Source organism: Squalius cephalus, assembly GCF_949319135.1.
Source record: "Squalius cephalus genome assembly, chromosome: 21".
Classification (NCBI taxonomy): Eukaryota; Metazoa; Chordata; class Actinopteri; order Cypriniformes; family Leuciscidae; genus Squalius; species Squalius cephalus.
In genome coordinates, this window is record NC_137142.1 from 26193423 (window position 1) to 26208446 (window position 15024).

Genomic DNA, 15024 nt, shown 5'->3' on the forward strand with positions numbered 1-15024 from the left:
ATTTATTTTATTTTTTATAATATCAAAAATATTAAGCAGCACAACTGGTTTCAACATTATCATCTTCAGCATCAAATTGGCATATTAGAATGATTTCTGAAGGATCATGTTACACTGAAGACTGGAGTAATGATGCTGAAAATTCAAAGGAATAAACTACATTTTAAAACATATTAAAAGATATTTTAAATTGTAATAATATTTTACAATATTACTGTTTTAACTGTATTTTTGATCAATAAAAGGAGCATTGGTGAGCATATGAGACTTCTTTAAAAAAACGTACAGAATCTTAACGACCACAAACTTTTGAACGATAGTGTAAATGACGAGATGTATATTGAAAATCATCAGGAGGCTGAAAAATGTTAAGAATTTTTTATGCACCCATCATTTATAGCTGAAAACCCATAAACTGCGCAGTTTTCTTATGTATTCCATGTTATTTTATAATTAAATACATGAACATTCATAAACAATCCATAAGTAATAGCACCCAGACATGCATTAAAAGGCAAGGCTTTAAAACTCCCTGAAGTTAAAGTGAATAATGGAGGAGTTGATTGGTTGGCCACATGAGAGCCATTATAAAGCCATTAAACAGAGCTTCACAGCAAGATGCACTCAAACTGCTTGATGTTCAGAAACAGATTTCCAGGATAAACACAACCTTCACAATGCACTCGCATGTTGGAAATCATTACAGCTCTTATAATGTTGTATATCAACTGATATTCCGAAACTTCTGACCTTTAATCCCTAAGTATTAAACTTCTGCTTTCCATATAGCTATCCATTTTTTTGTCATTTCCTCTATTTCTCACAAATGGGAAGTGTCTTGTTAACATGAGTCTTGTGAATAATGATGAGGTTTAATGACAGGGAAACTCCACCATTCTGTAGAAGGATAAATGCTGAAGTGTTTAACAGATGAAATCACGTCAATATGATTGTGTGTCAGACAATCTTTAGGGTTAGGGTTAAAAATGAAGTTGTCATACCTTATCTATCATTCGCCTTGCTTCCTCTTCCTCGGGGTTGCTTTTATCCAGTTCAATGGTGTACGTGCCCTTGTCACTCTGTTCGTCGTCTTGTTTCTGAGCCTCATCTGTGGGACTGGGTTGACCAATAGCAGCAGGGTTCTGCGCCACCTTGGGCTCCTCCGATTTCTGCTTGAGCAGGAGTCGAGCAGCCGTAGGGGCGACCGCTGCCAGAGACGATGACATGCCCTTGCTGCCGTCCGCTGCTGTGGCGACGACCTTAGGACGTGAGGGCGGTGTAGGGCAAAGCCCCTCCCCTGCCACTCCTCCGAGCAGCGGTGCGGTCTGCGAAAACGAGTAGGAGCGTCTTTTGCGAGGGTTATCCTCGTCGTAGAACTCAATCATGAAGGCTGTGCGGCTCACAGAAGACGACCCCTCTGTTCTGACCCGACCAACTCCTGCAGCTCTCAGACGCTCCTCCAGTGCGGCGTGGCGTTTGCTGCCAAAGCGCAATCCCAAGCCGTTCTCGGAATCGCTCTGCGTGCCATCCTCGTGTTTACTGCCTGTAACAGAAGATCGTTTTGAGGGGTTACGGCAAATCCGGACACAGAACAGGGCAGTGCTTTCAACCAAGCGCACAACTTCAGACTTAAACCTAACCAGAGCTAACACAACCCCCCCCATACGCTTCCACCCTGAGGCTTTGATGGACGTTAAAGCTGGACTGCAAGTCTCTGGACGCTAACTAAGCCCTACTCTCAGCGAGAGCACAGGGAAGAAAAGGCGAGGAAATAAGAGGTGGAGGAGGGGGTCGTCTATTCTTCAGCTTCGTCGGCTGAGGAAGCAGCATGCAGTCAGAAGTGACAGCCTCTGCTCTGAGAGACTGGGAGAAACAACTACACCACTCCGACAGTGGCCTTTCACGCACAGAGCGTGAAACAAAGCAGCTCTTCTGTGTTGCACAGCATGTTCTTTGAAAGAGGAGAGCTGGCCCCACCAGCCCTCTATGAGTCAGACTGCATTTACTCCAACTATAACACGATAACACCAAAACAAACATGTGTATTAAATTATACAAATACAGGAATTCACCTGTATTATTGTTTCACTGTCTCTAGTTCAAGCTCTGTACACTACCGTTCAAAAGTTTGGGGTCAGTAAGATTTGTTTTTAAAAATAAATTATTACTTTTATTCAGCAAAGACACATTATATAGATAAAAGTGACAGTAAAACATTATCTAATGTTACAAAATAAATGCTGTTCTTTTGCACTTTTTTTTCCATCAAAGAATCCTGAAAAATTGTATCACGGAAGCAGCTAAACTGATTTTTTAACATTGCTATTAATAAGAAATGTTTATTGATCATATTAGAATGACTTCTGAAGGATCATGTGAACATTCTGCTTTGATCACGGGAATAAGTTAGATTTTAAAATATATTCAAATAGAAAACAGTTACTTTAAATTGTAATATTTCGCAATATTACTGTTATATTGTTCAAATAAATGGAGCCTTGGTGAACATAGGAGACATCTTTAAAAACAAATCTTACTACAAAACGTAGAAAAAGTAGAGTATCTACTTAATCATTTGAGATCCAACTTTATTATTAACAAACTATTATGAAGATGAAAACAAAACAACATAAAACAATACTAATGAAAACTAAACAGACTCACGGATAAAAAAAAAAATGGTATGGTCTGTTTTTAATTGACCTCTCAAGCCTGACTTCAGACTGTGTCTATTCTGCCCAATAAGATAGGAAGGGGCATCTGATCAACATGTAAAACAACCAACCAACCATAGCATGCTTTTTGCAAATGATTTTTAAGGGTAGGTAAATCTGAAATCAATGACACCACAATAATAAAATAGAGTGCAGCAAAGTGGTTGCAACAAATAATGTGCAGCTTAAAGTTACAAAGAAAACTAAGGCAATTAGTTCTCCAAATGCCCTCAAACAATAAATAACATACACACTTAAATAAAATGTATAACTGAGTATGGTGCAATGGAAAACTATACTGAAAACACAGTTTTTCAGCACCATTAAAACGAACTAAAAATAAACTGAAATTGAAAACCAAAATACTAAATGAAAAACTACATCAACTCTGCTGAGATCATGAATTTGAATATTTATGTCATATTTTACATGAATTTTAAATACATTTTTCCTCCAGTTCTCCAAATTCCATTACACTATTTTCCCACCTCAAACAAGAAACAAATCCCTAAAATGATCAAAACAAATATCTAACTCACCGTTGGACAATCGAAAGAACAATTGAACTCACCAGTTCTCAGATCGCACCCAACAAAACAAACAGCACCAATGCAGCTTCCAAAAGACAACTGCAAACACAAGCACTAAAAGAACCACGCCTGAGACTGGATAGACCGCATAGTCCACCAGCCTTCCCCAATTATCAGTCCTGCTTAGAGCTCACACGTGGATTCATACGCTCTCAAATTTATACGCGCTCCTTTGGCTGCAAAGCACACGCTTCTCATAAATTACCACCCATTTCATTACAGAATCAAGCGATGGCGAGCTGAGCGGGCTTTCCCGTCCCGAAGCGACATGCTGAAGCTTTCACAAAGAAAAGTCCTACCGAAGGGAAGCATCCCATTGAAGAAGATGATGATTTTGTTTTTTAAAATCAGGTCTAGTATAAATGGAGATCTCAAAGCTAAATCACCACACAGACTGATCAATAGAACGTAAAACGATGCAGTTCTGCTTCAGCTAGAAAATGGCTCCCTAAGGAGAGTTTAAGGAGAAAGTCGAGCGTTAACCGCAATCTTTGCTAAGCTCTGTCAGTGGGTGCAAGGGAAAAAAGGGTTTTAAAAGTGCTAGGTGGCAGATAATCCTCTGGAATGGGAAATGCAGCTGACGCTACACGACCTGTCTACCGGCTGGAGAGTTCAGTACATGAATCTGCTGATGTCATCATTACTGCATCCCTTTAACAGCCTTGAGAAATTCAGAAAATTTTTGAAAGTCTGCAGTACAGCTAATGAAAAGGAGTGGAAGGCCATAAGATTTCAGAGGTTATGCCTCACGTGATTTAATTGTATTAAATGTAAAAAAAAATAAAAAATTAATGCATGAATCCACATCACTGCTCATATACATTTTTGAAACAGAGTGAAGAAAACAGGCATTATCTTTGGAAGCTTCAAGCTGACAGAAAAGTCAAAGCTATTTTTTCCCCTTCAGGGCTCCCAAAATAAGCCACTATGTACTTCCTCTGTCATATACTCATCTCTTCTGAGTACATTCATTATGAACTGACTATTAAAATCTCCCTTATGGCTTTGAGACATTAAATTCACGAGGAAATTTCCTACCCACCCTCATATGTTATTTTTTTCTGTGGAACACAAACGTTAACATTTTGGAAGATTTTCTTTCGCAGCTCTTGACAGTTTATACTGTAGTGACCCGGGGATTTCAAGCTAAAAAAAAAAAAAAAAGCACCATAAAAGTAGTTCTTACTCTATATTTCAAGGTAAATAGACACAAGTTATTATTCACAGAGAATGGCTTGTGTCTAACCCTTTAGACAAAATGGTGTCTTGGAGGCCAAAACACATTCTTTCGTTCTGGACATAAATGTGGGCTAAAAATGAATTTATGTGTTAAATTTTGGACTGGTCATTATATAATGCAATCGGAGACCTTCAGAAGACTAATTGCATATTTAAATGGTGGTTATTTATGTTTTCTTGCTCCTTCATTTTGGTCCCTGGTCACTATGAACTGCTTCATAATGTTTCATTTACTTTTATGTTCCACAGAAAAAATATTGATTTGAAATGACAGAAGAGCAAGAAAATATTTACAGAATTGTCATTTTTAGGCACACTGTTCCATTGAAACACTAACAAACTTTTCTGCACTTTTCTGTTCTAAAGATGAACTATGGTATTTTGCTATGGTAGTGCTACATGTATTGTTTTCTCCCTTGGGTTTATTGCTTCTGCTCGTATTATTCACATTTAGTGTGCTCCTATTTTGCTTTTTCGAATATTACCTTTCATGCAGCGTGTAATATAGCTGTTTGTGAATGTAAAAGGTTTAAATACCAAAGTGCATGACAAATAAAAAATATTGTCTAAAAGAAAGAATCAATTCTGAACTGCTGAAACAAGTTATCAGCAATAGAGTGGTGCAGGTATGACATCACTTTGAAGGCCAACCGGCAGTTAGCATCACACTGGTTATCTCAACAAAAAAAATCCAATGGGATTTTCCCATAGGCTTTTGGATTATTGTTAAAAACAAGCTCTGTGATCAACAAAAGTTTATGATACTTGCACGTTTTGTTCATCAAGATAATTATAACAGATGAACACAACTTTTATGAATTTTGAAGCCTAAATGCAGTCGTCAGAAGTAAAAAGCTAAAGCTAGGCTATAAACGGACTACACCACGGTCCCACTAATTCAATGTCACCACCACTAAGCTTCCAACAACTCTTTCAGTTTGTATCTAAAACCATGTTCCCAGAACGTTTATAAGAGCACAATTATAAGCACAACAAGGCTGTAAAAGCGAGTTACCTGTTCGGCGTGATGACGTTTAATCTCCTCGACAGCCTCTGTAGTCCTAACCCTAACCCTAACCGCCTTTTTCAAGACACGCAACAGCTTCAAAAAAATCAGGAATGGGGTAACACTCATGTATTTTATGTCGTAGAACAAATCGTGAATGTGTCTTGAGCTTGTGTTCACCACAGACCTTATTTCAGCCATTTAACCAAACCCCATTCAAAAAAACCATTGACTTCGGGACGATGGAACCGGAAGTGCTAAAATGCTAACTCGCTTCTGCGTTTTGGCCAACAAAGTGATGTCATACCTGCACCACTCTATTCAAGTCTCACTTCCTGTTACACACCATGTAACAATGTAAAAAATGTGCATAATTCCAGCTTTTGGTCTTCATTGGCTGCCCGCAAACAACGTCTACTTTGATCCGCCCTCAAACACTGTAGTTGTGGCTGAGGCCTGGAAGAGTTTGGTTTGTGAGGTCGACATGTAAAAGGCATGCAAGCAGTAGACCAATCACAACAAACTGGGCCGTTTGACCAATATGCAGAGTAGGCTCACGGAAAGGAGGGGATTAGAGAGACTGAATCTTTGAACTAAACGTTTTCAGATTGAGAAATGAAGTGATGTGCAATGTATATTATGAGAAAATTAAAGTGTTTTTGACCTTTGATGCATGTAAACCTATTGTAGGAGACCACTAAAACAAAATGAGGAACCTTTAATATAGCATAACAGGGGCACTTTAAAAGCATCTGCTAAATGAATAAATATATGTGTAATGGCGTACCTTTAAGCCTCTTGAAGTGAACAGGCACATCACTCTTGATGCTCTTACTGTCCTCTTCTGTGGACTCACGCCTCACTAGAGGAGGGTCATTCTGGGCAAGCCAGTCAGCCACCTTGCTCTCAGAGGCCATGATGGCTGCCTGTAGGGTGCTGAGGTCTTTACCGCCAACGTGAGGGGATTTTTTAGGTCGTAGACGAGACACATGATCTTTAATGGTGACCTTCCCTGGGGAAGTATCATCAAACTCAATGGTGAATGAGGTGTTGGCCTGTGCGGAGGCATTGCCAGTGTCTGATTTTGCAGCCCCAGCGCCCTCAGTGTCCTTTGTTGGGATCTCATGGATGCTGTTCTGTGCCATTTGTCCCTCCTTGTTGGGAATCTCAAAGTAGCTGGGCTCAGCGCCTACAGGCCCCAGACCATTTTCCTTTGATTTATCACCCCGCTTGGTCTCTTTGCTCTCTGTGGGGCCACAGAAAAAAAAAGAGAAGAAAAATAAGCATCATCTATGAGTTAAGGGTCACAGCCTCAAAGCGAACAAAATCTGATCAGCTAGCTATAAACGTCAAGACTGTGGATTTGAATCACTGTCAGGACAAAGCCACTGTTTAATGTCTGTCACATGACAAGAATTAATGGGACGGCTAATGGCACTATAACAACATAATTGGCTGAGGACAGATGCTCTGACACCCTAGACATGGTGCTAAATTCTGGAAGTGACAAACAGTCTGACAAATGCTGCACCATTTTACCAATTTTCATTCTATTAGCTGGCTTAAGAAAAAAAATGACACTGTGTCTGATATATAGATCAGAGGTTCTCAACCCTAAGGTCGCCAGAGACGGAGATTTCTATGAACTGTATCTTATTTATGGCATTTTTTTTAACTGTTCTTATTTTTGAGCTGTACTTTAGTCATATATATACACACAGTATTAAATATTAAGCTTGTGGTTAAAATATTAAAATGTAAAAAATATGAATTGTATAAAACCATTCAAAGTTTTGAGGTCTGTAAGATTTCTTTTGTTTATTTGATCAAAAATACAGTAAAAACAGTAATATTTTGAAATATTATTACAATTTAAAATAACTATTTTCTATTTTAATATATTTTAAAATGTAATTAATTCCTGTGATGGAAAAGCTGAATTTTCAGCAGCCATTGGCATTGCATTCCTAATATGCTGATTTGCAGCTAAAGAAGCATTTCTTATTATTATCAATGTTGAAGACCGTTTAATATTAATAGTGCTTAGTTTTTTTTCAAGATTCTTCGATGAATAGGAAGTTCAAAAGAATAGCATTTATTATTTGAATGCATCTTTGCTGAATAAAAGTATTAATTTCTGACTGAAGTGAACGCCCTAAATTTACAAGTAATGTCTGCCTGTACTTATTTGTGCAAAGCAGGATTTAGAGCTTTTGTCTACATTAAGACCAAACAAACAAACCAAGATGGGATTTCAACATTTTCATAAGGGTCATTCACACAGGATGTGTTCTTGTGTTCAAAACTAACTAGGTGGAACACAACAGAATGGAGCAAAACAACTGTTCAGAGCTGAACTACTTTTAACTTGACATGGCGTCTAAAAAAAACAACTCTAATGTAGACATCCTGTAATGTAGGTAGAGAGAGGGTGTGTATAAGGAACCTAAAAAATAAGTTGAGGAGCAAAAGGTTTTGGAACCACTGGTTTAGATTCTACATTTAAACTATGAGGTGTGATTTCAAAGTTAAATTTAAAGAAATATTAGTACTTTAGAAAATGTACAGGCACAGTAATGCATCTGAATCAGTTCCACTTAAATTTCCACAATTCCACCCCTAAATGTATGTCTAGTTAATCCTCTGACCAATCATAGTGCAGCTGAAGCTTCCTATTTTTAAAAATACTCTGCACTTCCTCTTCTTAACCAAAGCAAAAATGCTACTTTTCATCCTCCATTTAGCTTAACTAAATCTCTGGTAAACTAGAAAATACAACTACCCAGTCAACAGAAAAGCACTAACCTATAGAATTCAACTTTACTTAACTACTGGGAATCTGCTTAGTATAACCAAAGAAACCAAAGAAAAATCTAATGAAGCACAAGGTCTTATACATGTTTTCTAGCAAGTTAACATTCAATTAACTATGTTTGATAAAGTACAACAACTCAAATACTCAAAATACTTACAAATCTAGCATGTGTGGCAGCCTCTGTGATGAACGGTGCTGGTGTCACAGAAGAGAAAGCAAACACGCCTCCGTGACAATGGAGATGGAGGGGGCTGGGCCGGTCTACAAATGAACCTATTCACTTCTTAAGGGAGACGGTTCCCTTTACATTCTCTTCCTCTTCCTTTCCTACGCTGGCCTGTGAGTCCCTGCCTTCGAAAAACCAGCCTTGACTGCCGCCTAAAATAGCCCTGGGAGGTGTTGGAACTTTGATGTGGTGGACTGTTGCATGAATGATTTTCTCTCTCTCTCTCTCTCTCTCTCTCTCTCTCTCTCTCTCTCTCTCTCTCTCTCTCTCTCTCTGTGTGTGGCAGCACAGAGGTTTATCAAGTCTGAAACAAATAAGTCTGATTCATTTGGAACCTTTGCCAACTCTGCCATCTCCTGAACCTGAGTCTATCTTCATTGCCTGAACAAGACTGCGAGGTTTTGTCAAACAATGCCATTCAGTGTGCCAGCACTTGCCTACCCCTTCGAGATATATTTACCCAACATTCCCTCATAAAGGAACAAGGCTTCTTCTGGGAGTAGATTTTGTGTCTTTGGACAGAGACGTTGCTGTTTTGAGTTAAATAAATTAAGAGGGCTCAAGGGCACGAGTGCTTTAAGATCTTTCGATGGTCTATTCTGGGGTCACCGATAAAAGTAGTACACATGATAAAAAAATAAACCTAAAAAACTCATGTTTATGGTTATCTTTGTCAAATAACTGTTATTATATCTTGTTCATAATCTAAACATGTAGCACTCATTCAGTACATTTCCATGTGCAGTTATAATCAAGCTACAGTGGGTTACATTGGGCAAACTCTCTGTTCAAGTATATATGAACAAATACTTAATCGAATATTTGATGGAATTGGATAAAACATGTCACCTGTTACCATGGAGCAAGGGAACAATGCTGAGGCCATGTTTACATGCTGGACAAAGCCGGGCTAGAATTACATTATCTAGATCTGATAGTCTGACTTCGCATAAACCAAAATGGTGTGATGATGAAGGGCACAATAGGTTTTTCCTTGCTGTATTTTGAGTGCACTTGTCTAGTTTAGTGTCGGTAGCAAACGTATGATGTCCTGCTGTGGTAAAGCCTCAGTAATCTACAATCCCATTACTCCTATACGGAGCAAGTTAATGGGATTCCAGACCCCTGGATCAAAGCACACTGCAACATGCCAGTTTCAATCAGCAGTATATTTTACGCTCTTTTCCTGGATTAAACAGCAAACAATACAAACCCTTTGTATGAGACAACTGTCGTCTTTGGTCTACATCTGCTCAAACTGTGTTAGGGAACATCTCCATGTGGCTGTCTAATGAAGCAGTTTGTGGAAAAATGACTTATTCTCTGCCATTTATGAATCAGAAATATTCTGGACATATAGACATATGTAAGGATTGACATATATATATTTTTGAGATTGTTGTTAATATTTTTTTTCTTATTTTCCAGTAAAATACCTAAATATCCTAAAAACAAGATAAATGTACTTAATACAAACTTAAATGAAGATACACTACTTTTCAAAAGTTTGGGGTCAGTAAGATTTTAAGAAATTAATACTTTTATTCAGTAAGGACGCTTTAAAATGATCAAAAGTGAAAGTAGCATTTATAAATTAATGTTGCAAAAGATTTCTATTATTTCAAATAAATATAGTTTTTTGTCCTTTCTATATTTGATAAAAATACGAATTGTAACTTGAGCAGCAAATCAGCATATTAGAATGATTTCTGAAGAATCATGTGACACTGAAGACTGGAGTAATGATGCTGAAAATTCAGCTTTACCATTACAGGAATAAATTATTAAATTTATTATTATTAAATAAATGCAGCCTTGGAAAGCATAAGAGACTTAATTTTAAAATAGTGTAAATTCTTTTCATAAAATTCATTTGATAAAATTAAAAATATTTATGGAAAACAAATGATGACAAAAATAATTTTATGGAAACAAATGAAAAAATGAAAAACAAAACAAATGAAGACAAAAATACTAGATATTTGTACAGAATGCCAAATCAAATACAAATTATTCTAGTAAAACAATCCAATTAAAATTATATTTTGAGCAAACAGAGAGTGTTTAAAAGGATTCTGGGATGTCTTACCTGTCCCGCTGTTCTCCTGCTTCTTTCCAGGTATTTTATTCTCTTGTTTAAAGGAATTCTCATCATCTGCATCCCCATCGCCCCACCAGGATGGCTGTCCGTACAATGGGGTTCCCCTGTGCAAGGCAGCTATATCGCCTGTTATAGAGAAGAAAATGTTAGCTTTGTTTTGAGGACACAAAGATTAATATATATACAGTATACACAATGCTCATATATTACATATACATTCGCGTTCGTGTTTACATATTTCACTGATCGCACCATGCTTGAATGAATGAATAAAATAACACATTACAGTAAGTTTTCATTTGTAAACATTAGTTAACAAACCTGAACCTTAATTTCATAAAGTAGAAACTAAATAAGTCTGTTTCTGATCTGTGGAGGGCAGAACACTTTCCAATGGCACAGGATCACTCCTAACTCAAGTGAATTGATTCAGTGATATTGATTCAGTGATTCCTAGTGTTGCAGTCATGTGCTAATCACAGATGGATCATGCAACTTTAACAGCCAGGGGCTAAGGGACTTTTAGACAATCCTGACAATTAGCAGGATGAAATAACCAGGTGGCAATGAGATAAGAGTGCATGTTAAACGCTACCCACCCTTGAAACACTGATGGGTGAAAAACAGGCTTGGGCGTAGAGCTGTTCCCTTCCCTATTATTAAATACCCAGCACTCCACGACAGGGCTGGACCACAGTTCTAATTACAATGGGGAACACATAAACTACATGTGTGTTTAGATGGGTTAAAGTCTCAAATAAACCCCATGAAGCTGTGGTTTACAGTGATTTTAGAACAGCTTATAAGGGCTGTTGTTAGGCATGACGTTACAGCAACAAAAATATTATTATCTATTGATAACAAATAATACTTCGGTCAAGCAATGTACTTCTTCAGCAATGTGTTGTCAAGAAACACACAGAGAAGCAGCGCAGTAATATTGATTTTATGAGGTCACAGATGTGTGTTTATAGAGTATTTTACAACACCTTCGAATGCTGCTCAGCCAATCATAATCAAGGATCAGAACTAGCTATTTTATAATACGTTTTGACATACTTTAAAGAAAAATTTGTGGTGCTAGACCGTGCTAAACTCACCACCATCAATACTACATTTTTGTGGATGGTTACCAAGGCGTTGCTATGGGGTTGCTGAGGTGTCTGTTTTTTTATCATGTTGCTAGGTGGTTGCTTACTCATCTTAGTCAAAAGAGCCCATCCCAATTATACTCTCTAATATGCTAAAACCTAGATATGACTCTGTGAATAAGTCTATGTGATTAAAATGAACAGAACACCTCTCCTCATCAAGTTGCTTGACCTGAAGTATCATTCATGCCCATAACACAAATGGTCATCAATGGAAAATTAATGGAACTGTGCTAGCCATTAGGGCTGTGTATTGGCAAGAATCTGGCGATACGATACGTATCACGATACATGGGTCACGATTCAATATATTGCAATATATTTCGATACTGTGCATAAGGCGATATATTGGGATTTTTTTAAAGTAAAATATATTAAAAATATTTTAAAAAAGACATGATGTGCATAAAAGTCAAAGAAGTTTACTTTAGGTAAACAATTCAGTACACAGAAAATCAAACTGCCAGTTTGGGATTGTGGTTCACAGGTTCTTAGTGAGCAAATTTTTATATGCTCAAGTAGGCCATAATAAAAGAAAATAGGTACATAGCCCCTGTCACAATACAAAACAACAACGTGAACTGGACGAAAATGAATGAAAGTGGATGAAAGTGAACAAAATGAATGTGTCATATATTGAAATCAAGTTTTATGTGATAAAAGATTTTAAAAGAACTGGACGCGCGAATGAGGCGAACCGCGCCGCGCTAAACGCCTCGTGCCGCAGGACCTCCAGACGCGCGTAAACGCGTCTTTGCATTGACTTAACATTGAAATCACTCGCGCCAGATGCTCTATTCGCGTTTGGTGGGAACGATGCACGCGATTGCATTTAGAAATAAGCTTTGTTTCCAAATGCGCCAAGCAAAGATATCCTTTCAATTGTATAAACTTTTATAAAACCAGCCAATATAATCACAATAAACACATCCAAAATGAAATATTTAACATATATATAACAAATGCACAATGTCTAATTTGTAAACAAAATGATTTACGCACTAAATCCAGCATAAACTCCGGCACAATTTGCATATGTTTAAACTCTCAAGACAGACGTCACATCCCGAACCTCACATCCCGAACCTCACAGCAATTGGCTGCCGACTGCGTGTTTCGCTTGATATTTGTATTAAAGGAACTGCCCAACTTTTTGACGCTCTCGGTCGCTCTCAACGCTTTCTCCGGTCCGCTGTCAATCCTAAAATGTCCAGTGGACACGCACCGTTAGGCGAGCCTGGCGAGGACACTAGTGGTGCGTCTCAGCATAGCTATCTAGTGGTAGGGATTTAAACAACATAAGCGCGAACCACTGTCTTACGGTCTTACCATGAATATTTTTGGACGTAAAAAAAAAATAAAAAAAAAATCGATATTGCGTTTTTGAAAATCGATACAGTATTGCAAAATAAAATATCGCGATACTCAAGTGTATCGATTTTTTCTTACACCCCTACTAGCCATTAAGAGTTGACAATGTCATCCTTAATTTTCCATTTGTGACAAGTTTTTTCCATTTTCCATTACAGGGAGAAAAAAACAGATGCAATATTCTCTTTAAGGCTGGCCCACGCTAAAAGATTTTTTAAAATGTGAGAGATCACAAACATGATGATAAAAAACCATAGATTTAACAGTTTTGTTCATATCATATGTGAAGTGCCAGGACGTGACCAAGAAAGCACACCACACACTAACAGATTCCAATCACAAACAACCAGAGCCTCGACTGTAAATACTAGAAATCTTGCAAAAATCTCTTGCGGTCAAACGTGACTTTAGAGTAAACAAACATGCCGGAGGGCGGGAAAGAAGAAATGGCGATAATAGTGTTTGGACTGTTTTTTACAGAAAAATCGGGGGAAAAAAGTAATGTTTCGCTTCTGTCTTCCGTCAGCTCTCTTTTTGATTTGGTATTGTTTCGTTCCACATGACAATCTACCCAGGTTTGTCCTCGGGGTTCCCCCACACAACAGGATTTATGATTGTAAATATTCAACATGTTAGATATTTACGATTTGAGATCACTGCGGCCCTGATGTTCTTCCAAGCACATTCAGTCACTCTTAACACACATCACACCACAGGAAAATCTGATAAGATAATCTGTAGAACCATCAAGATAATTGGGACTTTACCTAGGATTGTTGGAAGGAGAAAATTGGGCCCAAAATCGGCCCGATTATCTTATAGCCAGAGGGACGTTTTTAATCTTTCACAACTGTCAAATGTTTGTGTTGCTACTGTATGAGGAGAGTTAATGGATTTTCTGAATCCTGCCCTGGCCTGCTTGACCTGAGATGAGATGGCAGAAGGTAACTTACACCTGCTGCTAGCCAGTTCCTAGATAAAAACAGACCGAGCTGGTTTATATCACCTTGCTCTGGTGAAAAGGGACAATGGATCAGTCAGATGGGGTCCAGCAGTGGCTAGTCCAGCATTACTCATTTAAAGAGTCACATTATTTAATGATGAATCATTGTTTTGCATCACCTACAAAGTAGTTTAAAGATACAAATACAATTATCCATCCTGACATCATGAAAGTGTTTTTTACCTTGCATCTTTTCATCTCCTTTGTTAGCCTCTGCAGGTTTGCCTGCTGTTTCAGCAATGGGCTCTGAAGGTTTTTTCACTTTGGCTTTGTCTGGAGAAGACTTGGGGGATTTTAAGGGCTCTGCACAGGTGGGCTTCTTGCCCAGTTGAAGTTGGCTGGTGAACTTCTCATGCTGATAGAAAGGAGGGAGAAGAACACACAGTAAGTGCCAGAAACCTGTCATCAGACATTACTTCAGGAATATAAATAAATTACATAAGACAAGCACATGCAATTCTGATAATACAAGTGCCAACATCTTTATAAATTGATGAACCAGCATATTGTTAGCTATGTTAAACGATTCAGAGATGTAGTAATTGTTTTACCTTCAGAGCCTCCTCTGGCACATGTAGCTCTCCTCGCACCACAGTGAACAGGTTGGTATGTGAGTCAAGTTAAGGAAGACTCATAAATAGCTATATAAATAACTTTCTGCCACCTTATTGGACAATGTTGACACACATGGGCAACACTCGCAAATACTAGTCCATGAAACCATATACATCTAAGCCTACTTCTAATTTTTTGTCATGCACATACACACAAATCTTCCAAATTATGAGTGCATTAACTATTTAAATTC

At 37.9% G+C, this 15024-nt stretch overlaps 1 protein-coding gene across 7 annotated transcripts in view; it reads right to left on the reverse strand.

The window, feature by feature from the left end:
- Positions 1 to 15024, reverse strand: part of cep170aa (centrosomal protein 170Aa) — a 44988-nt gene that overhangs the window by 14872 nt on the left and 15092 nt on the right. For all 7 annotated transcript variants that reach the window (XM_079856317.1, XM_079856316.1, XM_079856315.1 and 4 more), the window contains exons 5-9: positions 14768 to 14823; positions 14400 to 14571; positions 10680 to 10817; positions 6337 to 6795; positions 1002 to 1543 (exon numbers count right to left, since the gene is read on the reverse strand). In XM_079856317.1, coding sequence (XP_079712443.1) covers positions 1002 to 1543; positions 6337 to 6795; positions 10680 to 10817; positions 14400 to 14571; positions 14768 to 14823 — 1367 coding nt within the window. The remainder of the gene's footprint in view (positions 1 to 1001; positions 1544 to 6336; positions 6796 to 10679; positions 10818 to 14399; positions 14572 to 14767; positions 14824 to 15024) is intronic.